This window comes from Zalophus californianus, chromosome 5 (assembly GCF_009762305.2).
Source record: "Zalophus californianus isolate mZalCal1 chromosome 5, mZalCal1.pri.v2, whole genome shotgun sequence".
NCBI classification, from domain to species: Eukaryota; Metazoa; Chordata; class Mammalia; order Carnivora; family Otariidae; genus Zalophus; species Zalophus californianus.
Window position 1 is genome coordinate 4,982,155 of NC_045599.1, and position 25,878 is coordinate 5,008,032.

Consider the following 25,878-nt stretch of genomic DNA (forward strand, 5'->3'; position numbering starts at 1 on the left):
ACCCATAGGCAGTATAGCTCGTCTTGCCCTGCAGGGGGTGCAGAGGCAGGCAGCCCCCGACAGACAACACCCCCCCCCCGGGTCACCAAGACTGCCAACCTGGGCTTCCACTTCAGCCTCCTGGCAGCCACCTTTTCCGCGTTCAGCGGGACCCTGGGGTCAGCCTACCTGCAGTGCTCTGCTCTGCCTGCTCTCGGGTCCACACTCAGCCCTGGGAGTGAGCCCCACCCTTGCCGGTCTCCCGGCCCTGAGGCCAGTCACACCCCTCCACGGCTGCCCTGTGCCCTCCCCCCCAACCCAGGAAGCCCCCCTCTTCATGACTCACCCCCATGGTGTCAGATCTCCCACCGCAGTTGGCTGTTAACGTGCCGTTTTCTATCACAGCCTAAGTCTTAACGGGCACTGGGGTCACCCAAGCTCGGAGTGTGTAGGTTTAGCCCACGGGAAGCACTTAATAAAGGGCTCTTGGCGAGAGTAGCCTCAAAATCCTGCCTTTTCCCTTCCAAATTCTACTTCCTGGAAGTCAGTGTTTGTGTCTGATGACATTCAGGAGCAGCGACCGCTTGACAAGGTGACCTGACATGAGCACCACCTCCTTGCTTTCCTGTAGCAAAACCCGAGCCTAAGTAATCAGGGCATTTTTGATTTGCCTTCAGTTAAAATCAGTTTCACTTAACATGGAGATCATGGAAAGAACTGGGGGTGAGGTGAGGTGAGGGTGAGGGGTCATAACAATCCGAGAAGAGTTTACCAAGCCCATAGGAAGGATCAGGAGCCCGCCATGTTTTGGAAGCGGGGCTGTTGGGGGCCTTGGGGAGGCTGGCGGTATAGGCTCGGCCCCGGGTGCAGATGGTGGAAGTTTCCCTGAGCCAGGCCTGAGGAGGGTCTGGGAGATGGAGCCTTCCTCGGCAAGCAGGGCTCCCCAGGCTTGCGGAGGTGTCTCCCCCCGCCCCCCCCAGGAAGTAGATGTCATCTTGCCCTGCAGGGGGCGCAGAGGCAGGCAGCCCCCGACAGACAGGCCCGACCACCGCACCCACCGCCCGCTGACCCCGTGCCTGGCCTTCCTGTGGTGTTCTGGCTAGTAGCCTCTTCCCTCTTCCCGACAGGTCAGCAAAGGAGGGATAATGGGCAGTTCTTCACTTAGGGAGTTAAAAATAACCCAGTTGTGTTTGCCTTTTAAACTATTTCACCCAATTTAACCCAATTTCTAGGCGATCAGGTGATGGTTATGGCCATCCTGTGGTGCTTGCTGAGAGATCTGCACCCAGCTTGGCCGGGGACAGGATGGAGAGGCTGGAGGGGGGAGAAGGGGGAGGCAGGGGGAAGGGGGTAGGCAAGGGGGAAGGGGGAGGCAAGGGGGGAGGGGGAGGCAAGGGGGGAAGGGGGAGGCAAGGGGGGAAGGAGGGAGGCAGAGGGGGAGGGGGGAGGCAGAGGGGGAGGGGGGAGGCAGAGGAGGAAGGGGGAGGCAGGGGGGAGGGGGGAGGCAGAGGGGGAAGTCAGGCCCAGCTCAGAGCAGTCCGCCAGAGGGACGGAGGGGTTTGTGGTAGAAGCAGCTTCTTCCTCTGCCCCTTCTGTTCTTCAAATAGTAACCCTCCCCCCCCAAAAAAAAAGAACCAATAGGAAGTTATCTACACGTCCCAGCTGATCACCACTGAGACCGTAAGCCTTGCTGCAGATGAGATGCTCATCTGTCGGGGAAGAAGTGTCTCTCCAGAACCCCCACCGTGCCTGTATGGGCAATAACCTGCTCCCAAACCTCGAACTTCCCCAAGGCAAGGGTGCTGAGAAGGTTGCCGTCACCAAGCTTCCCTGTCCTCCAGGGTCCCTGGCGCGGCTCCCCAGAGGCGTATCCAGCATCCCAGCCAGCAGAGAGGCTGTTATGGGGGATGAATGTTGCTATTCCTGGAGTATATGACCCCCACGCAGAAGGTGCAGTCCCTCCCGACAAAGGCAGGACATTCTGTGGCTGAGCATGAAAGTGGCCTCGATGTTTAAGGAGGAGTCTCGAGGTGGGACCTGGGGCCACTCTTCTGAGGGAATGCCCCTGTGAGAAACACCTCGTTGGCTCTTTGACAGTGAAGATGTGCCCTAGATTTACCAGAAACCCAGATACTCTGTCATGGGTAGAGTTTTTGTTTTTGTTTTTGTTTTTTTTTAGGGGCCTGGATGTTTACTTTCTTCTCATGTGATTTCATTCCTTTTTTGCAAAAGGAAACGTCTCGAGGGAAATGTAATGGATATGCTTTTGCGAGGCCAAACAAATCAGGAGAGAATGCTCGGAGGGGATCCCGGTTCTGGGGCGGGGGCACCATGGTCAGAAGTGAGCTGTCTTCCCTGTTGGAGGAGCCAAGCCAAACAGAGGTTGGGTGTGTGGCTCTGGAGTGTGGCACACCGGGTGCTCGTCTCCTTGGGAGGCTTTCCCTCGCCACAAAGCAGGGGGGTGCAGTGCTGCTCTTTCTGAACAGTGCCCTCTTGAAACTGTTTATCAAAAATATTTTTTCTAGTACAAAGACAATAAAAAGGGGGAAAACCAAAACCAAAACCAAAACCAAAACCAAACCTCAACCAGAAGCCCTTGGTGACAGGTAAAACAGAAAAAGCTGCTAAGACCTTACAGATTCTGCACTGTTCCAGCCTCCCATGACTGGCAACACAACGAGTCCCTGTGAGGCGACATTCCTGATGGCCGTCTCAACCGTGGTTCTCTGAGGGGCTTTGCTCAGGGGCACAGCTGTGTTTGAGGCAGCTTAGCAATGCATGACGAGAACAGACACAGAAGGAGGAGAAGCCAGCCGCACACGGGAATAGGGCAAGTGTTCATCTCCAAGTTGTGTTTTACGGGGTTGATAAAAGTCACAGGGTGTGGGGGGCCTGGCCGGGGGGCGGGTCCCGGGTCTGCGCGGTTTGCTGCCAGATCTAGCTCCAGAATATAGAGGCTGGAGTTTCCATTCTCATACCAGGGATCTGAGGACCTGAATGCATTTCTATCTGTACATAGCTCCTATGGATAGGAGAAACAGGCTGAACTATGGCTGTGTCCTTGAGCAAGAAGGATGTGTCGATTTGTTTTATAAATTTTCTCATCGTGGTTCTGGGTTGGGTTTACTCTCCAGATACATGTTTCTCTTGATGTTAACGTCATGTCATCCCAGGTGTGTGGGAGGAGCGTGTGTGTCCCTGAATGTCCCCCGTGCTGGCCACCGTGTCTTTTCCCGGAAGCTCCTGAGCCTTCTTGGTGTTGATGCTAATGCTGGTGGGAGGGGGACTGGTTGGCTCGGGAAGGCAGAAGAGGGGTGCTCATCTGGTCTCTAACAGCAAGGATGTGGTTTGATCTTCTCAAGAAAGCACTCAGAATCATTCCGATTTTGACGCCCGCTTGCCATCATGCCCAAAGAGGACCGGCCTCCCGGGGACCACCTCCACGCACACCTCAGCAGATGCCATGCAGACGAGTCCGCAGGCCTCAGGGTCAAGGCCTTCGGTGTTTCGGTGGTCACATAAGCACTCGGCTCTATGCTCTATGAGGGAGGCCGGAGGAGGCCACAGAGATGACCCCCTGTCCTGTGTAGCCAGCAGAACCCCCTCCTTGTGCTGCTCTGGGTGGTCAGTCTCAGGGGAGGGATGAAAGGCAAGCCTTTCTTTCAGGAAACTTTAGAAAGAGGCTCTTTAACAGAAAGTAGAATATGAGACAAGAAAATACGGAGCGGGCCACGTAGCAGCAACTCGGGCCCCACGTCAGCAAGAAGCAGCGCCTGCAAGCTTTAGTACGCGTTGTTAAGTGGAGAGCACAAAAGGTATTTAAAAAAACCCCAACCGTCACCGTGACACAGAATAGCATGTGATTATTCAGAGACACGTTTGCCACGCAACCCTCACACACCCTGCCCCCCCAACCGGCCCCTGCCCGTCTCTGGGAACAGCCAAGCTTGTTGGGGCCCACATTCTCCTGCCGGCTTTGGGCGGTTTCGGTACTGCGAAGCCACCTGGGTGATAATGCTGTCCTCAAAGCCTCCCCTTGGGGGGACCTTGCAATTTAACCCTGAGCCCCAACCTGTGCTTGGAAAGCCCTGCCATTCTTCCAAAAATGGACGCTGACAAAAGGATACAACATAAGAAAAGTGATCATAAATCAAATCACAAAAGAGGTGACCCCCCCCCAGAGCCCGTTTAGAAAAAATCAGGTTTTGTTCTCATCATACATGTCCAAAGAAGGTTCGATTGTGGAGAATTCACTTTCGTACACCAGGCTCCGAGGAGACAAGGAGTTTCGGTGAAAGAAGTGACCACCTGGAAATGGGACAAGAAAAAACAGACTTAATCAAGTCATCAGGCCTCCCCTTCCTGCACAGCTTGGAGGAAAGCACACGATTTCTCTTCAAAGCATCACATTTTCTCACATATCTCTATTTTGGGCTCTTATCATGGGACAAATGGAAAGAATTCAGGCATTCCCTCAACTTAAGCACAATATAAACATGTAAATCCCAATGTTCGGGTCCCTAAGAGATTAAACGCTGGGGCTTTTCTTTTTTTTTTTTTAAGATTTTATTTATTTGCCAGAGAGAGAGAGAGAGCACAAGCAGGGGGAGTGGGAGAGGGAGAAGCATGCTCCCCGCGATGCAGTGCTCGATCCCAGGACCCTGGGATCATGACCTGAGCCAAAGGCAGAAGCTTAACGACCGAGCCACCCAGGTACCCTTTGTGTCTTGATTCTTTCAGACAATGTTATGTTATGACATTTATCCATGTCATGAAATATATCAGGAATTGGTTCGTTTTCACTGTGGCATGACATTCCTTTGTATGTCTACCTCACCATTTGTATATCTGATCTTCTCCTGATGCACATTTGAATTGTTTCCATTTTGGAGCTCCTATGAATATTGCTGTTAGACTTGTGTGTATCTTTTGTACACATGCACATGAAATTCTCTTGGAATTGCTGGATATTGGGGTCTGAACATGTCAAGTTGCAGCACATGTTGGCTGTATTCCAAAGTGGATGGACCAATTTTTACCTCCACCAGTAGATGAGAATTCCAATTGCTTTATATCTGCACCAATACTTGCTATTTTCTGTATTTTTCATTTTAGCACTTCTGGTGGGTGTATAATGGTATTTCATAGTAGTTTTATTTTTCATTCCTCTGATGCCAAAAAAGATGAACACTTTTTCATGTGTTTTTAGGCTATTTGTACATCCTGTTCCTCCTGAAATACCTGTTTATTTATTTCTTTTTTAAAAGTGGTGGTGTAAATGACATATAACATTATATTAGTTTTACTACAACATAATGGTTCAATATTTTTGTATATCCTGAAATGATCACAAGAAGTCCAGTTAACATCAGTCACTACACATAGCTACAAAATCCCTTTTCTTTTTAAAGATTTTCTTTATATATTTGACACAGAGAGAGAGAGATCACAAGCAGGGGGTCGGGGGGCAGAGGAAGAGGGAGAAGCAGGCTCCCGGCCGAGCAGGAAGCCTGACACGGGGCTCGATCCCAGGACCCTGGGATCATGACCTAAGCTGAAGGCAGACGCTTAACCGACTGAGCCACCCAGGCGCCCCACAAAATCCCTTTTCTTGTGATGAGAACTTTTAACATCTACTCTCTTAGCAACTTTCAAATATATGATACAGTATTATTAATTGCAGCAACCATGTTGCATATTACATCCCCATGATATATTGTTTTATTTTATTTGTTTTGTTTTGGTTTAATGACGTCTTTGTCCTATAACAAGAAGTTTGCACCTTCTGACCCCTTTTTACCCATATCGCGCACCCCTAACCACCCACCTCCAGGAACCACCAGTCTGTTTTCTGTACCCGTGAACTTGATATTGGTTTTTGTTTTTAAATTCCACTTGTAAATGAGATCATAATGTATTTGTCTTTTTCTGACTTATTTCACTTAGCATGATGCCCTCAAGGCCCGTCCATGTCGTTGCAAATAGCGAGATTTCCTTCTTTTTTTGTGGCTGAATAGCACACATGCACGCGCACACACACACACACACACACACACACACACACACACACACACACACACCCCACATTTCCCTTATCCATTCATCCACGGATGTTGTTTCCATATCTTGGCTATTGTAAATAATGCTGCGATGAACATTAGGGTACGTGTATCTTTTAGAGTTAGTGTTTTCGTTTTTCTCACATAAATACCCAGGAGTGGAATTGCTAAGTCTTATGGTAGCTCTAGTTTTAACTTTTTGAGGAAGCTACATATTGTTTTCCACCATGGCTGCACCAGTTTGTATTCCCTCCAACAGTAAAGAAGGTTCCCCTTTTGGGAACCAATCGGTTAGGCATCTGCCTTCGGCTCAGGTCATGATCTCAGGGTCCTGGGATCACCCCTGTTGGGTTCCCTGCTCAGTGGGGAGTCTGCTTCACCCCCTCTGTCTGCCTCTTCCCCCACTCCTACTCTCCCTCAAATAAATAAAATCTTAAAAAAAAAAAGATTCCCCTTTCTCCACATTCTCACTAATACCTGTTGTTTCTCATGTTGTTGATTTTAGCCATTCTGACTAGTGGGAGGTGATATCTCATTGTGGTTTTGATTTGCATTTCCCCGATGATGAATGATGTTGAGCATTTTTTCATTGTGTCTTTTAGCCATCTGGATGTCTTCTTCGGGAAAATGTTTATTCACCTCCTCTGCCCATTTTAAATTGGATTGTTTTCTTGATATTGAATTGTATGAGCTGTTGATATATTTTGAATATTAACTACTTATCAGATATATGATTTTCAACTATCTTCTTCCATTCTGGAAGTTGCCTTTTTGTTTTGTTGATGGTTTCCTTCACTGTGCAAAAGCTTTTCAGTTTGATGGAGTCCCAATTGTTTATTTTTGCTTTTATTTCTCTTGCCTGGGGAGACATAGCAAAAAAAAAATGTTGCTAAAGCTAAGGTCTAAGAGATTACTATGTTTTCTCTTAGTTTTATGGTGTCAGGTCTTAGATTTAGGTCTTTAATCCATTTTATTTTTGTGTATGGTGTAAGAAATTGGTCCAGTTTCACTCTTTTGCAGGTAGCTGTCCAGTTTTCCCAGACCTATTTATTGAAGAGACTGTCTCTTCCCCATTGCATATTCTTGCCTCCTTTGTCATAGATGAATTGACCGTATAAGCATGAATTTACTTCTGGGCTCTGTTCTGCTCCATTGATCTCTGTGTCTATTTTTATGCCAGAACCATACTGTCTTGATGATGACAGCTTTGTACTATGTTGTTTAGGCTACACGTTTCTGTTTCTTCCAGTATTTTTTTTTTCTTGTAATTGATTTCCAGTTTCATGCATTTCATGCTTGATATGATTTCAATCTTTTTTAAAAAATAAATTTATTTACTCATTTGAGAGAGAGAGAGTGAGAGCATGAGCAGGGGGGAGAGGCAGAGGGAGAAGCAGACTCCCGGCTGAGCAGGGAGCCCGATGCGGGACTTGATCCCAGGACCCTGGGATCAGGACCTGAGCCAAAGGCAGACACTTAACCCACTGAACCACCCAGGCACCCCATGATTTCAATCTTTTAAAATTTATTGAGACCGTTTTTTGGACTCACATGTGATCCATCCTGGAGAATGTCCCATGTGCACTTGAAAAGAATGTGTATTCTGCTATTTTTGGATGGAACGTTCTGTATGTATCCATTTAGTACATCTGGTCTAATGTGTCATTCAAAGCCACTGCTTCCTTATTGATTTTCTGTCTGAATGATCCATCCATTGGTTTAATTATATGTCTCTTTAGATCTAAAGTGAGTCTCTTGTAGGCAGCATATAGATGGGTCTTGTTTTTTATCCATTCTGTCACCCAAAGTCTTTTGATTGGAGCATTTAGCCCATTTACATTTAAAGTAATTACTGATAGGTATGTACTTACTGCCATCTTGTTCATTGTTTTCTGGTTGTTTTTATAATTCTTCCCTTTTCCTTTCTTCCTCTCTTGCTTTCTTCCCTTGTGAATTGATGACTTCCCTTAATGTAATGCTAAGATTCCTTTCTCTCTATTTTTTTTAAGATTTTATTTATTTATTTGACAGAGAGAGACACGAGAGAGAGGGAACACAAGCAGGGGGAGTGGGAGAGGGAGAAGCAGGCTCCCTGCCAAACTGGGAGCCCAATGTGGTGGATCCTAGGACCCTGGAATCATGACCTGAGCCGAAGGCAGCCGCTTAACCAACTGAGTCACCCAGGTGCCCCTCCTTTATTTTTTGTGTATCTATTACAAGTTTTTGGTTTGTGATTACCATGAAGTTCCTATATGATATCGTATTTATATAGTGGTCTTTATTGACAGTCACTTATGTTAGTTCTAGAAGCACATGTTTACCCCCCAGGCCACGTTTGATGTACATGATACCTTTCTATTCTGTGTATCTCTATTTATTTATTTAAAAAAGATTTTATTGGGCGCCTGGGTGGCTCAGTTGGTTAAGCGACTGCCTTTGGCTCAGGTCATGATCCTGGAGTCCTGGGATCGAGTCCCACATCGGGCTTCCTGCTCAGCGGGGAGTCTGCTTCTCCCTCTGACCCTCTTCCCTCTTGTGCTCTCTATCTCTCATTCTCTCTCTCTCTCAAATAAATAAAATCTTAAAAAAAAAGATTTTATTTATTTATTTGACAGAGAGTGAGAGAGCACAAGCGGGGGCAGCAGCAGAAGGAGAAGGAGAAGCAGGCTCCCCGCCGAGCAGGGAGCCTGATGAGGGGGTCGATCCCAGGACCCTGGGATTATGACCTTAGCTGAAGGCAGATGCTTAACGGACTGAGCCACCCAGGCGCCCCTCTCCCTTTTTTTTTTTTAAAGATTTTATTTATTTGAGAGAGAGAGAGAGAGAGAGAGAGAGAGAGCGCACAAGTGGGGGGAGGGGCAGAGGGAGAAGCAGACTCTCCCCTGAACAGGGAGCCTGATGCGGGGCTCGATTCCAGGACCCCAGGATCATGACCTGAGCCAAAGGCAGATGCACTTAACCGACTGAGTCACCTAGGCACTCCTATTCTGTGTATCTCGTAAGTAATTTTTGTAGATATAATTGATTTATTCTAGAGTGAGAGCGCGTGAGAGAGCACATGCAAGTGGGGGGAGGGGCAGAGGGAGAGAATCTTTAAGCAGACTCCCCACTGAGCCCTGAGGGAAGGTTTTAAACTATTGATTTAATTTATTGCCTAGATGTGGAATTCAGCCTTCCTATTTCTTCTTTTGTCAATTTTGGTACTTCGCATTTTTCGAGGTATTTGTCTATTTCATTTAAATATCAGAATTTACTAACATAAATTTGTCATAATATCCTTTTATAGTTTATTTTTACTGTTGTAAAAAACACAGAACATGAAATTTGCCATCTTAACCGTTTTTTAAAAAGATTTTATGTGTTAGAGAGAGAGTGAGAGCACGCGCGAGCGCATGAATAAGGGAGGGACAGAGGGAGAAACAGGCTCTGCACTGAGTAAAGAGCCTGGTGTGGGGCTCCATCCCAGGACCACCCTGGGATCATGACCTGAGCCGAAGGCAGGTGCTTAACTGACTGAGCCACCCACGTGTCTCTCATCTTAACCATTTTTAAGTGTATAGTTCAGTAGTGTTGAGTATATTCCCATTGTTGTGAAATATATTTCCAGAACTTTTTCATCTTCCAAATCTGAAACTCTATACCCATTAAACAACTTCCTTCTCCCTCCTTCCATTAGCCCCTAATAACCACCATTCTACTTTCTATTTCTATAAACTTTGTATTATTATTTCTTTTAATGTGTGTAGGCTCTATAGTGATGCCCCTTTTCAACCCTGATATTGGTCATTTGGGTCTTTTTTCTTGATCGCAGAGATTTGTTAGCTTTATGAATAGTCTTTTTAAGAAACAACTTTGTCCTTGGTTGATTTTTTTTCTATTGTATATTTGTTTCCCACCGAGTTCATTTTGATCTTTATTATTTCTTTCATTTGATTTAGTTTGCTGGTCTGTATTTGGGAGGAATTCTTACAACATTGACTTCTAGCCTTTTTTCTAATATATGCATTTAAGGTCACAGACTTTCCTCTAAATGGCTTTAGCTGCATCACACAAGTTTTGATAATTTCCACTGAAATTTCTTCTCTGATTTATAAGCTTTATTTATTTATTTATTATTAAAGATTTTATTTATTTGACAGAGAGAGACACAGCGAGAGAGGGAACACAAGCAGGGGGAGTGGGAGAGGGAGGAGCAGGCTTCCTGCAGAGCAGGGAGTCTGATGCGGGGCTCGATCCCAGGACCCTGGGACCAGACCTGAGCCGAAGGCAGACGCTTAATGACTGAGCCACCCAGGCACCCCCCCCTTTTTTTTTTAAAGTAGGTTCCATGACCAATGTGGGGCTTGAATTCATGACCCTGAGGTCAAGAGTCAGATGCTCTACCGACTGAATCATCCAGGCACCTCTGACTTGTAAGTTTTTTAGAAATATATTACTTGAGGGGTGCCTTGCTGGCTAGTTGGTGGGGCATGCGACTCTTGATCTTGGGGTTGGGGTTCAAGCCCCGAGTTGGGTGTAGAGATTACTTAAAAAAATAAAATCTTAAAAACAAAAAAGAAGGGACGCCTGGGTGGCTCAGTCAGTTAAGCGTCTGCCTTCAGCTCAGGTCATGATCCCAGAGTCCTGGGATCAAGCCCTGCATCGGGCTCCCTACTCAGCGGGGGGTCTGCTTCTCCCTCTGACCCTCTTCCCTCTTGTGCTGTCTCTCATTCTTTCTCAAATAAATAAATAAAATCTTTTTTTTTTTTAAAAGGTGTGTTTAAATTTCCCACTATGATGCTGGAATTATTTGTCCTTTGAGGTCTGTCAATTTTTATTTCATATGTTTTAAGGATATATTAGGTACACAAAATTTAGAATTGTTTTCTTCATGATGGATTAACTTTTTCATCATTATGAAATGTCCTTCTTTGTCTTAAAGCACATTTTGTCTGATATTTATAGAATGATTTTCTTTTGGTTAGTGTTTACATGGAATATATTTTTCTATTATTTTACTTTCAACACTCCTGTCTCCTTATATTAAACAGGTGTCACATATACATAGATGTATGTGTGTATGTGTGTGTTTACAAGTTTTAAATTGTCTATCTTTATATTTGAATATTTAATCATCATTTTATATTCATTACTGACATATTGGGATTTAAATTTATGATATTAATGCTTTCTATTTGTCCCTCCTGTTCCATGTTCCTTTGTGCTTTTAAAAAAATGTTTCTTCTTCTTTTGGATAAATTTATTATTCTGTTTTTTCCTCTAAAGTTTATTATATATTATTTTCTTATGGCTATGCTAGCCTAGAGACTATTTTCCTACTTTTTTAGTCATCACCCTGATTACAACATGTATCTTTGATTTTTAAAATTAATTTATTTAAAAAATATTTTATTTATTTATTTATTTATTTATTTATTTATTTATTTGAGAGAGAGCACGTGCACATGAGGTAAGGGGAAGGGCAGAGGGAGAAGCAGACTCCCCACCGAGTGGGGGGCTTTATGCAGGGCTCTCTCGATCCCAGGACCCTGGGATTAGACCTGAGCCAAAGGCAGACACTTAACCGACTGAGCCACCCAGGTATCCCTATTTTATCTTATTCTTTTTAAAAAAGATTTATTTATTTTTAGAGAGAGACAGAGAGAGTGAGTGTGGAGGGGGAGGGGGAGAGGGAGAGAGAGAATCTAAAGCACACTTCCCGCTGATTGTGGAGCCTGATGTGGGGCTCTATCTTATGAACCTGAGATCATGACCTGAGCTGAAATCAAGAGTCGGATGCTTGACCAATTGAGCTACCCAGGCGCCCTATCTTTGATTTATTAAAGTCTAATACAAATCAGTATTTTTACTTATTCCTGGACAATGCAAATATCTCAGAAGCACTTTTATCTTCTTCCGTCTTTTGTGCAACTGATGTCAGGTAATCTACATATCACTATTAGAGTTTTATACATCACCTGTCATTTAGGTTAACCTGCATATCTGCCCTTTCTGTGGCTCTTTATTCTTCCTGCATCTCTGTGTTCCTGTCTGGGATAATTGTCATTCTGCCTGAGGAATTCCCTCTCAGTATTTCTGTTTGTTGGAAAAGGTCTTATTTTTTAAAAATTAGTTTTGGAATGAAGCATTTCATTTACTTTTTATTGAAGCACAGTTGACATACAATGTTATCTTAGTTTCAGGTGTATTACATAGTGAGTGATTCAATAATTCTATACATTATGCTGTGCTCACCAAGAGAAGTGCAGTCACCATCTGTCACCACACAAACTTACTACAATATTATTGACTATATTCCCTATGCTGTACTTTTCATCCCTGTGAATTAATTATTTTATACATATTTATTTTTTGATGAATTTTTTTGTAGGTTATTTAGGTTGGCAGGTTTTTTCCCCCAACACTTCACTTCACTGTTTTCTGGTTTTCATTGTTTTTGTCAAGACACAAACTGTCAGTCTTCTGCTGCTTTAGAAGTAACATATCTCATATTGAAGAAGGAAAAACAAAGCTGGAGGACTGATACTTCCTGATCTCAAAGCCACTACAAAAATATGGTAATAAATATAGTGTGACATTAGCATCAAGATAGATCAATGAAATATAATTGAGAGTGTGCAAATAAACTCATCTATTATGCTTAACTGATTTTCAACAAGGGTGCCAGGACCATTCAATGGGGGAAAGGATAACTTCTTCAACAAATGGTACTGGGACAAATGGATATCTACATGCAAAAGGATGAAATTCAACCTTATCTCACACTGATACACAAATATTAACTCAAAATGGATCAAAGACCTAAATATAAGAGCTAAAACTACAAAACCCTTGGAAGTTTTTGTGACCTTGAGTTAGGCAACTGTTTCTTAGATATGACACCTACAGCATAAGCTGCCAAAGAAGGCAGACAAATTGCAATCCATCAAAATTAAAAACTTGTGCTTTGAAATACTCTATTGAGAAAGTGAACAGATAACTTATAAAATGGTAGAAAATATTTGCAAATCATATATCTGATAAGGGCCAAGTATCTGGAATATATAAAGAATTCTTATAACTCTACAACAAAAAGACAAACAATTAAATTGCTAATTAAAAAGTAGACAAAGAACTTGAATAGATATTTCTCTAAAGAAGGCATACAAGTGGTCAGCAAGTACATGAAAGGTGCTCATAATCATTAGTCATTAGGGAAATGCAAATTAAAACCACAATGAGGTACCATTTCACATTCACTAAAAATGGCTATAATTTTTAAAAAATTTTTATTATTATTTTTAAAGGATTTTATTTATTTGACAGAGAGAGACACAGCGAGACAGGGAACAGAAGCAGCGGGAGTAGGAGAGGGAGTAGGCTTCCCGTTGAGCAGGGAGCCCGATGCAGGGCTCGATCCCAGGACCCTGGGATCATGACCTGAGCCGAAGGCAGACGCTTAACGACTGAGCCACCCAGGTGCCCCACAAACAGATTCTTGCACACCAATTCATAGCAGCATTATTCACAATAGCCAGAAGGTGGAAGCAGCTCAAATGTCCATCAATGGATGAATGGATGAACAAATTGTGGTATATATACATACACATATACATTGAACTATTAGCCATAAAAAGGCATGAAATACTGATACATGCTACCATATGGATCATCTCCGAAAACATTACGCTAAGGGAAAGAAGACAGACCAAAAGATCACACAATTTCTATGATTCCATTGATATGAAGTATCTAGAGTAGGTAGATCCACATACAGAACACAGATAGGTATTTTCCGAGGGCTGGAGGGGAGGGTAGAATGAGGTAGGGGTTTGCTTTTTGGGGTGATAAAGACTTCTTAGAACTGGATAGAGGTGGTGGTCATACAACACTGAATATACTGAATGCCATTTGTCACTTTTTTTTTAAAAGACTTTATTTGAGAGAGAGAATGAGAGAGAGAGAGAGAGAGCGAGCACATGAGAGGGGGGAGGGTCAGAGGGAGAAGCAGGCTTCCCGCTGAGCAGGGAGCCCGATGTGGGGCTCGATCCTGGGACTCTGGGATCATGACCTGAGCTGAAGGCAGACGCTTAACCGACTGAGCCACCCAGGCGCCCCTGAATGCCAATTGTCACTTTAAAGTGGTTATGTTACGTGAATTTTTTCTCAATTAAAAAGATATATCTTTTTTTCTCTAACTGCTTTAAAGTTTTTCTTTTCTTTTTTTTTTTCAAGTTTTACTGTGATGTATCTTGGTGCATTTTTCTTGAATCTGTGGTTTGATTTCTTTTGTCAGTTTTTGAAAATTCTCAGCCATTTTCTCTTCAAATATTGCTTCTGCTTCAATCTTCTTTCCTTCTATGACCCGACCTGAATTACATGTATGTTAGATTTTTTTCATCATGATCTAAATTCTCTTGTGTGGTTTTTTTTCCTTTTTTAAAAATTTTCCTTCCCTTTTCCTTTTATGCTTCAGGTTGAATATATTCCCCTGACCTGTAATCCAGTTGACAAATCTTTTCTTCAGTGATGTTTAAGTTGATGTTAAACCTTCTATGGGGTTCTTACTGTCAGTCCTCACATTCCATTCACTTTTTTTTGGTGTTTCCATTTATTTCTGAAATTATCCATCTTGTCATCAGTTTCCTGAGCATACTTAAAGTTATTTTAAAGTCTGTTTGATATTTCTGATATTTGTATTTCTGTGGGTCTATTTCTATGCGTTTTTCCTCTTTTTTGGTTGTTTGGTCTTCTAGTATGCCTGGTATTTTTGATGGTTTGTTGGACAGTACATATGAAGACTGTAGAGATCTGAGGCTGCTCGTGGTGGTATCTTCCTCTGGAGGATTTCCACATATCATGTTTAGGCTATGGCATATCCTTCAATCCAATTAGAAATGAAGCCGATTCAAAGTTAGGCTTCAGTCTCTGAGAGGGTTAGTTAAATTCTGGTTCAACCTCTATCTAGTCCAAGGGTATAGCCCTTTGGGGGATCCCAGTGGAAAGCCTAGGGTGTTTATCAGGGCTCAGTGTTCTTGGTGGGCTCTGAACTCCACGTTATGTCTCACAAGTCCAGTAAGACTGTCTGAGCTCTCCTCATCAGTCATTTAGCCCCCACATTCTGGTCACTTCTCAGCCATTGTTTATGAATTGGCAAATGCCTCAAAAAGAAAAGCCATGTTGAACATTGGGTTCATACTCCTGCATTTCCCTTTCTTCTGGGCTCTTGGCTTCTCAGGTCCTCACCGCATTGATAACTCTTCAATGCCTTAAAACAGAACATAAAAAAAATGCTTTTTCCATATTTTCTGGTTGTGCTTGATATGATGTTTAACTAAAACAAGCTAGTATGACATTACCAGAAGTAGAAATGTGATCAACTTATTAACAATGGCTTAGAGCTCCCCTTCATGTGGCTTAAGAATCTTGAAAGTGATTAATGCAATTAAAACATAAAATAGAGAAGATTTTGTAATTCTCTGAAAAATATAAGTACTTGATTATGTGTGCTGCCCTGTTTGCTGTTTTCTGTCTTTCTTCCCCAATTAGGCCATACATTTATGGGTACAACTCAGATATATTTTATCTCTGTCTTTTCACATTATGCCAGCACTCTATAGAACTGAATTGATGAAGATGCATACTATCCCAATCACATCACTAATTTGTTCCAGATAGTTTTCAAGATTTTATTCATTTATTTGACAGAGAGAGAGAGAGACAAAGAGAGAGAGCGCACACACAAGCAGGCAGAGCAACAAGTAGAGGGAGAAGGAGAAGCAGACTCCCCGCTGAGCAGGGAGCCTGACATGGGGCTCAATCCCAGGACCCTGGGACCATAGACCTGACTGAAGGCAGACACTCAACTGACTGAGCCACTCAGGCGCCCCTGTCTCCAGATAGTTTTAACTTGGAACTCCCCTAACAGGAAATAAAGAGGGTTTTTCCACTAAGAAACAGACGAGAGGGGTGCCTGGCTGGCTGGGTTGGAAGAGTGTGTGACTTTTGATCTCAAGGTCATGAGTTTGAGCACTATGTTAGATGTAAAGATTACTAAAAAAAGTGAATAAACTAAAAAAAAAAAAGGGAAACAGACAAAGACAAGAAGCTAGAAATTAACCACCACTTGCTACTTCTGTGTATCATTTGTTTTGGTAGTTATACAGCCTTTGTAAGGATTATAAAAGACTTAAAACAACTGAAATGTCCATCAACTAAGAACTGATTCAATATACAATGTATTTATCAATATTAAAGAGAATGAGGCAGACAGATCCATATGCACTGATGTGGAATAATCTCCAAATACTGGGCAGGAAGAAAATTGTGGTCCACCTATTGCTTCCTATATTCTTTTTAAGGTAGAGTAGTTACATACTTAGTTTTTCTTTTTTTTTAAGATTTTATTTATTTATTTGACACAGAGAGAGAGACAGCAGGGGGAGTGGAGGAGGGAGAAGCAGGCTTCCCGCCAAGCAGGGAGCCCGATGCAGGGCTCGATCCCAGGACCCTGGGATCATGACCTGAGCCGAAGGCAGACGCTTAACAACTGAGCCACCCAGGCGCCCCTGCTTCCTACATCCTTGGTCTCAAATTGTGTTAAGTACTTATTTTCTGATGCAGTTCTAGCAAAAAGCAAACAGAGACCTATCTATGCTCTGAAAGTGCAAGCTTTTGTGAGGAGAAATTTTAGGTAAAATTAAGGGAATTGTTCATGCAGATGCAAAATGGGACCAGAGTTCTGTAGAGTAGAGCCACTTAAGGAGAAACCTGTCAGGTTAAGGTGAAGACAGGAAGCATTCACAAAAGTACAAGTTTTAACTGCTTACAAATGTAACCGTTAGGGCATCTTGTGACAGTATTTATGAAGTCCCTTTGTGAGGTTTCTGGACTTAAGTGGTATAAACTTTTCTTCAATGATGTTATATTTATTCTTAAAATAACCTGTGCTAATTTGTTGCTATGGTTAACCAGATTCCCACTGTCACCTGTGGCCCTCTTATGTGGATATAAAGGTACGGGTTCTTTCGTTTGGCAGAAGGCCTGAAAAATGTACCCCCCCCCCTTTTTTTTAACTTTTGGGCTAAAGGAAATTTAAGAGATTGGTGACCAATCAATAACTCGTTTTGAGACTATGTGCAGAAGAGATTTTTGCTGGGGGAAGGACAATGTGTATATTCTGCTAACAATTATAAAGGTATGTATGAAAGAATATGCTCATATATGCATAAACCTCTCTGCACCTGCACACACCATACCTCGGCAACAGAAGTTGCTGGGAGAAGCCCAGGGATGGCATCAGGGTGGGAGGGAGATGTATTTTCACCTTACACTTTTGTACTATTTTGACTTTTTTTTTTCTTTTTACTATTAGCATCTTATTCAGGAAAATAATTTAAGATGATTTCTAAGTATAAGGAATAAGAGTTGAAGGGGAAAAACTTCCAATTTCTATATAATTTTGCAACAGCCCTGCAAGATAGATGTGTTATTACAGAGAGAAGGAAATAACTGGCTCAAAATCATCAAGCTAGAAGTAGAATCCAGGTAAAGCTGAAGCCAAAGCAAAGGTATCTTTTAGTTTTATACTCTCGACACGTAAGTACCCTAGATTGTAGTTATGATCAAACTGCAAAAAATTTATCAAATATAATTGATATAGTTAATTTATACAATTTAATTTAAACTTGCTAGATACAACACTATTGACTGATCTAAGGTTTTTTTTTATGATGTATAATAAATGGCTACAGTAAATGAGAAGGTATACTTTTTCTAAGGCAATCAAAATTCAATTAAAATTCAAAGACTTTCCGGGACGCCTGGGTGGCTCAGTTGGTTAAGTGTCCAACTCTTGATTTCGGCTCAGGTCATGATCTCAGGGTCGTGGGATCGTGTGCTGCATTGGCCTCATTGGGCTGCTTAAGATTCTCTCCCTCAGGGACGCCTAGGTGGCTCAGTCAAGCTCTGCCTTCGGCTCAGGTCATGATCCTGGGGTCCTGGGATGAGCCCCACGACTGGCTCCCTGCTCAGCAGAGAGCCTGCTTCTCCCTGCCACTCTGCCTACTTGTGCACTCTCTCTCTCTGTAAAATAAATAAAATCTTAAAAAAAAAAAAAGATTCTCTCCCTCTCTCTCTCAAAAAAAAAAAAAAAATCAAAGGCTTTCCAAGGACTTTGATTTTAAAAAATCACAATGTTCCTATTGCTTCTGTTTCTTTTCCGGAAATTTAAAAAAGATTTTATCTGCAAAGACAAGTCTTCAATGCTCAGTGCTATTCTATGACCAACAGGCCCAACTAGGTAACTGAAGGACCTGGCAAATTATGAGGATTACTCTCACTATGGAAACCTCCCTGTGTTCCTATAATTAATGGAACAGTATAATCTACAAATGGGCATCTTGTGCCTTCCTCAAGAAATTAGACAACGCTCGCGCCTGCTTTATCCTGAGGCAGCAAGAATTCTCTGGTGCCTGGCTGAGGGTAGAGGCTCCTATCCCCCTTCTGAGAGGCCTTTTCTCCTATTTTCTCCATATAATTTCTAGCCTCACCGCAGACCCCATCTGCGGACCGGCACCTGTTATTTGCTCACAGGAGGCAAAGCTTTGTTTTATCGCTCCGCCTTAGGCTTCAGGGCGGCCGCACCTGTTGCAAGTGATAAACAAGTAGAATTTTCAAGTAAAGCTTTCCTGTTAGAAAGCCGGCATATGGTGCTTGAGGCAAGATAGCCTTTCCAAGAGACCTTTCAAAGGGCTGCGCGCCACTTGATTTAGCCAAAAGGCCGAGAAACTCCTGGAAGATGAGAGTGTGTGCTGGAGGAACACGAGGAAGGACAGCGGTGCCCGGCGGACCCGAACGCTGAGCAGAAGTCCAGCCGCAAAAGCTCACGGGGTGGGGCCCTTCCTGGGCTGGGGGACGCCCGAGCAAGGCTTTCCCATCATCAACACCAGGAAGGACTTTTAGGGGTCAGTTCTTTCCATCCAAGGAAGGGAGCAACAAGTAACACTACTGGGCAACACTACACGGCAGGTGCACTCCCAGATGCCACGGGGACTCACTCCACGGGTGAGACGCTGAGGCTGGGAGAGGCTACGTGACCGCCCCGGCGGTCACACTTTTGTTCACAGCCCGGCTGCCGGACCACACGTGAATGTGCGCCTCACAGCCATGCTTCGTGCGTTTCGGTTCAGTTAGCCGGCCGGGTAGGTCAAGTCCGCAGAGGGGCGCTGCAAAGGCACTTTGTTTTGCCCAAAGCTTAGCAGGGCCGGGCCTCCACAGGGACCTAAATTCTGTGCGTGCTGTGGTTGCGAACTTCCTCATCCGCCCGGGGCTCTTCACGCCGACTGCCAGCCGAGGAGGCCTCCGCCGGAAGCCCAGCTCAGGGTGGCAGCCCGAGTCTCAGCCTGCCTGCCCTGCGGTGATGGGGACATGGGGACTCTGACGTCCCCGCAGGGAGCTGCAGTGCCTGGTCCCACGGGTCAGCGCCGCACTGTGATCGGAGTGATTTTTCAAATGTCATTCGCACTCCACTTTGGCTTTCGCCCTCATCGACCTCCCCAACCCCTAAGAGGCCCCTGCTCTCTGCCGTAGCGATGGCAGCGCGCGTCACCGGAAGCGAGGTGCAGCAGACGCCCCTCTCTGGGCCTGAACCAGAGAGTGCCTTCGAGTTCTGAGGGACCCTTCACGGTCCACCTGCCTCGGCTGCTCTTGTTTCAGCCGTGGGTGGTGTGTGGTGTGTGGCGTGGGGGGGGGGGGGGGGAGGCATGAGGAAAGAAGCCTCCGGAAGGAGGGGCGGGTCAGGTCCAGCCTCGGCTGAGCGCCCCCCTTCTGCCTCTGCGCCCTGGGCTTAGGGGCAGCCTCGGCGGGGAAGGGGGGGGCAGTGACCTCCTTTCCCTTCGCTTAAGCAAGACCGACCTTGAATTTTCCTCAGAAGGAACTTTTGTGAGAAGCCGTAAGGTAAAGAAAACAAGAGTAAGGGGACTGGATATGTTTTACGGATTTACTAGGGTTCTCCTTGCTTTCCTGGAGGAGCCCCATCAATGACTGGCCAAGCTGTTGCCACCAGCTGTGCACACCTGTCCTGGGCCTCTTTTCATCACCTGGGCTTGCCTTTACCCTCCCTTATCCTCAGCCCGAACTCGGGTTCATTGGCCGCCCTAGCTCTTGTGATTTCTACCTGCCTTTTCGACTCCACAAACAGTGCTTCCCCTGGCTCTCTCTGAAGCTGCCTGCCGAGTGGGTCTAAATGCACTGATGCGGCTCTCTCCCGTGCTGAGTGACTTCTCCCTCTCTCTGCCCAGGGGTTTCTAGAATCTTCTCATTGGCCCCACTGTTTCCATCCTATTTCTTGCCTTGCTGGCTTGTTAAGGCACCTTCTCAGTTGGGATATTGTTCAAAGCCAGCACCTCTACCTACTTTCTTTAGTGACCCTGTTATTTTAATTTCAGGAGCCAGTCTGCAGCTAATTCACACCTCCCAGAATGCACAAGCCTCCTTGCAGCTCCTTGCTGGAAAAGCCACCAATCTTGTGACAGCCCCAGGACACCTCTCTCCACAACCCTGCTTTGTGTCCTAAATGCAAGCCCATCACACTTCTCAGCTGTTCCTACCACCAAGCTTTGTGCACACGGGGCCCATGGTCAGGACGTCCCGCGATCTGCTCTTCCACTTGGTGAGCTTCTTCTCTAAGGCAAAACAGAATGGGGTTTAGAACATAGCGCTGGCAAGTTACTGGATTTCTCTAAGCTTGTTTCCTTGTCTGTAAAATGGGGGTTAATAATAGGGTGTTGTGAGGATTAAATGAGTTCATGTGTGAAATGCTTACAAGAGTGCCTACCACATAGTAAGCTATTATGATCAATAATTCACTTTAAAAACACACACACACACACGTACAGAAAGAGAACGTGCGTGCATGTGCTAGCTCACCCTCAAATAGTTATTCATGGTCCTGGTTTTTCCCTGAACCTGTGAATTCCTTAAGGGCCAGAACAATGCACACCGTAGCAAATGCTGGCCCAACCGTCTCAGGGCTGGAGGGTAGCTGGGGGTCAGGAACATGGCCCCTGGGCTGCCTCGGTTTCCTTCTCACTTTGCCACTTAATAGGTGAGCGATTTTGGCCCAATTTCTGGACATTCTCTAAACCTTATTTCTTCATTTGTAAAAGGGGAAAGTAACTCTCTCTTCTCTGACTTGGATATTGCCAAGATAAAAATTATCATGTATGTAAACCACTCAGCAGACATCTAGAATGGCAGTTTCCATTTCTGCTGGATTCTTTGTTCTGTTTGTTGCCATTAGGTTCTATTCTTAAACTGTCTTGATAAGGAATTTACTATAACCAAATATTTTTCTAGATAAAAAGTCAAAGAACCTTCAGGATCTTTCTCCTCAACTATTGAAAAAGTCTACAGTTACAACCCAGCCGGCCGAAGAGAAATTAGATTTCATTCCATCAGGCTTCAGTGGCTATCAGGTAGGATCAGCGGGCTGCTTTCCTGTGGAGGCCCCTTGGATTACAGACTGTATTCCCACACACCACTGGTCTGTTGTAAACACTGGGGCTGACTTGAAATAAAGCTCTTGAATAACACTTTTTTTTTTTTTTGGTATGTGTAGAAAACAAAAAACAGAAACACCTATGTCTTAAGGATTACAAAGTTTTTCCAAGAAGGATTTAAAACTGAAATATCAATCTCTTCCAGACTGACTTCTAGTCATTTTCTAATTTTTAATGTCGTAAACAAGAAATTACTCAACTTCCTACATTGCTTCTATTCATAAAGCTGACTTCTTAGCTGGTAGCACTGTGACCATGAAGAAATAAGCAACTACGTTTTGATGAAAATTTGAATTCTGGTTCTAAGGAACCAAAAAGCCCACTTAAAGGATAACATGTGTGCACAGACATGACACACCACTTTCATAGCTATGGAGACCATGACTAACTGAAACATAAAAACTTAATGATGCCAGTTAAATCTCAAAGCCACAAAATGGCAGGTTCAAATTTCAATGGCTGATAAATCTTCCCCTAGGATTGATGTAAAGCTCTATCCTCTTAATTCACTCATTTCATTTCTTAGCTCTTGTAAAAATTCTATATTTGGCCCTGAACAGAACCCTACTATTTAAAAAAAGTCTTACTCTCTGCTAGGGTTTGAAATAATGTGAAAAGGGTGAAAGTACACTAACAGAGACTGTGGCATGGTCATTAAACAGTCCTACATCTCCTGACTGCTGATGAAGGAAAGTAAGAACTCACCATAAATGGGAAGGAGAGCAAAGAGAACAAACTAGGTTAATTTTCACTGGAATAAAGTGAGGTGGGGAGGAACTATCCTACTAATTTATGAAAATCTATTGAGGAAGAAGCCAACCTCAACACAGCCCACTCAAGAGAGTAAGGTCAAACACTCAGCTGAACTGTCTAGCACAGAGCTGGCTGGAAATATCAGGAGAGCCACTGAACCAGTCAATCTCAAGGGATAAAGATGTACTGAATAACCTCTGCAGCTTCTAGGAATCCTTTAACCCCATATGTAGCTAACAACAGAGCCCCAGAATACATAAAACAAAAACTTACACAACTGAAGGGAGAAACAGAAAATTCAATAATAATCACTGGAGCCTTCAATCCCCCACTTTCTTTTTTTTTTTTTTTTAAGATTTTATTTATTTATTTAACAGAGAGAGAGAGAGAGAGAGAGAGAGAGAGAGAGAGAGAGAGCACAAGCACAGGGAACGGCAGGCAGAAGGAGAGGGAAAAGCAGGCTCCCCACCAAGCAAGGAGCCCAATGAGGGGCTCAATCCCAGGACCCTAGGATCATGACCTGAGCTAAAGGCAGACGCTTAGCCAACTGAACCACCCAGGCGCCCCCCATTTTCTTTTTTTCTTTTTAAAGATTTTATTTATTTATTTGAGAGAGAGAGAGAATGAGAGATAGCACGAGAGGGAAGAGGGTCAGAGGGAGAAGCAGACTCCCTGCTGAGCAGGGAGCCCAATGTGGGACTCAATCCCGGGACTCCAGGATCATGACCTGAGCCGAAGGCAGTCACTTAGCCAACTGAGCCACCCAGGCGCCCCTCCATTTTCAATAATAGAACTATATAGCAGATAAAAGAGGAACAAGAAGATCTGAACAACACTATTAACCAGCTAGACCTAACAGACATTACAGAGAACGCTATTCAATAGCAGAATATATATTTTTCTCAAGGTGCACATGCAATATTCTCCAGGATAGACCATATGTCAGGCCATAAAACAAGCCTAAATGTATTTAAAATGATCAAAATCATACAAAGGTATGTTCTCCCACCACAAGGTAATGAAATTAGAAACCTATAAGAGAACGAAATTTTGGAAATTCAGAAACGTATTTTTTTTAAGATTTAATTTATTTGAGAGAGAGAGAGTGAGCACAAGTGAAGGGAGGATCACAGGGAGAAAGACATGCAGACTCGGCACTGAATGTGGAGCCCAATGAGGAGCCTGATCCCACAACCCCGAGATCACGACCTGAGCTGAAATCAATAGTTGGACGCTTAACCAACTGAGCTACGCAGGCACTCCAACATGTGGGGTTTAAATAACATATTCCTAAATAACCAGTGGGTCAAAAGAGAAATCACAGGGGAAAGTAGAAAATACTCTAGGATAAATGATACAAAACCACAACATACCAAAACTTATGGATGGGCAAAATTGTGCTTAGATAAAACTTATAGTTGTAAATGCTTGTAAGAAAGACCTGAAATTAATAACCTAACTTTCTACTTTAAGAAAAAATAAAAATAAAAAAATAGACCCAAAGCTAGCAGAGGAAGAAAATAACAAAGATCTGAGCAAAAATTAATGAAATAGAGAATAGAACAATAGGCAAATCAATGAAACCAAAAGTTAGTTCTTTGAAAAGGTCAACATTTACAAATCTTTAGCTAGATTGACTAGGTAAAAAAGAAGACTCAAGTTACTAAAATCAGGAATGAAAGAGGGGACATTACTACCAACATTGCAGGAATAAAAAGATTATAAGGGAATCTTACAGACAGTTGTATGCCAATGAGTGAGACAACCTTGATGAAATGGACAAATTACTACCAAGATAAAACTATAGAAACTGACTTAATTAGTAATAGAAAATATAAATAGACCTATAACTGGTAAAGAGAGAGAGAGAGTCAGCAATCAAAAACCTTCCCACAGGGAAAAGTCCAGGGCCAGATGGTTTCACTAGTGAATTCTACCAAATAATTATATAGAATTAACACCAATCCTCAAACTTTTTCAAAATACAGCAGAGGGGGAATTACTTCATAATTCATTATATGAGGCCAGCATTACACGGATACTAAAGCCAGAGAGACATCACAAGAAAATTACAGGCCAATACCTCTTATGAGTATGCATAAATCCTCAGCAAATACCAGCAGCCTTAAATCTGCAACATATAAAAACATAATCCCATTGTGACCAATTGGGATTTATCCCAGGAATGCAAGGTTGGTTCAACACATGAAAATTGATCAATACGATATACCATATTAATATGATACAGGACAAAACCCACACAATCATCACAATAGGCATAGAAAAAGCATTTGACAAAATCCAAAACCCATGATAAAAACACTCAGTAAGCTAGAAATAGAAGGGAACTTTTTCAGTCTGATAAAGGGCATCTATGAAAATCCCACAGCTAACACCATAGTCTGAAAGCTTCCCCTGCAAGATCAGAAACAACACATGGATATCTATTTGCTCCTACTTCTCTTGAACATTCTACTAATGGAGGGTCTAGCCAGGGCCAATTAAGCAAGAAAATAAAAGCCATCCAGATTGGAAAGAGAGAAGTTAAAACTATCTCTATTTGATGAAGAGATGACCTTTTATATAGAAAATTTTAAGGCATCCACTAAAAGACTATTAGACTTAGTAAACGAGTTCAGCAAGGTTGTAAGAATAAAAGATCAATGTACAAAAATCAGTCGTATTTCTAGAGAAATTAAATAAATGGAGGAAGACATCCTTTGTTCATGGATTGAAAGACTTACTATTTTTAAAAGATTTTATTTATTTGAAAGAGAGACAGAGAGAGAGAGCATGAGTGGGGTGAGGCGCAGAAAGGGGGAGGGAGAGGGAGAAGCAGACTCCCTGCTGAGCAGGTAGCCTGGAGCGGGGTTCGATCCCAGGATCCTGAGATCATGACCTGAGCCGAAGTCAGACGCTTAACTGACCGAGCCACCCAGGCGCCCCAATATATCTATTTTTAACTAAAAAAATTTAACTTTTTAAAAATATTTTATTTATTTATTTGACAGACAGAGACACAGCAAGAGAGGAAATACAAGCAGGGGAAGTGGGAGAGGGAGAAGCAGGCTTCCTGAGGAGCAGGGAGCCCGATGCGGGGCTTGATCCCAGGACTCTGGGATCATGACCTGAGCCGAAGGCAGACCCTTGACAACTGAGCCACCCAGGCACCCCTAAAAAAATTTTTTTTAAGTAGGCTCCACATCCAGCATGGACTTGAACTTACAACCCTGAGATCAAGACCAGAGATGAGAACAAGAGATGGATGCTTAACTGAGCCACCCAGGCACCCCAAAAGACTTAATATTAAGATGACACTACTACCTAAAATGATCTGCAGATTCAGCATAATCCCTGTCAAAATGCCAGCTGGCATTTTTGCATAGACTGAAAAACTGAGCTTAAAATTTATATGGAAACGCAATGCATCCTGGATAGCCAGAACACTCCTGAAAAAGAACAAAGTTGGGAGGAGTCACACTTCCCAATTTTAAAACTTTCTACAAAGCAACAGTAATCAGTATCATGTGATACTGGCACAAAGACAG

The 25,878-nt window shown here is 43.5% G+C and overlaps 1 protein-coding gene and 1 long non-coding RNA gene across 2 annotated transcripts in view; one reads left to right on the forward strand and one right to left on the reverse strand.

Annotated features, from left to right (window-relative positions):
- Window positions 1-1,403: 1,403 nt before the first annotated feature.
- Window positions 1,404-25,878, reverse strand: part of RNF130 (ring finger protein 130) — a 137,670-nt gene continuing 113,195 nt past the window's right edge. The window contains exon 8 of the mRNA XM_027605270.2: window positions 1,404-4,287. Coding sequence (XP_027461071.1) covers window positions 4,178-4,287 — 110 coding nt within the window. The 3' untranslated portion in view covers window positions 1,404-4,177. The remainder of the gene's footprint in view (window positions 4,288-25,878) is intronic.
- LOC113928940 lies at window positions 19,864-21,507 on the forward strand. The gene is made up of 3 exons (XR_003522029.1): window positions 19,864-19,973; window positions 20,465-20,688; window positions 21,375-21,507. It is a non-coding gene; the product is annotated as an uncharacterized LOC113928940 (long non-coding RNA).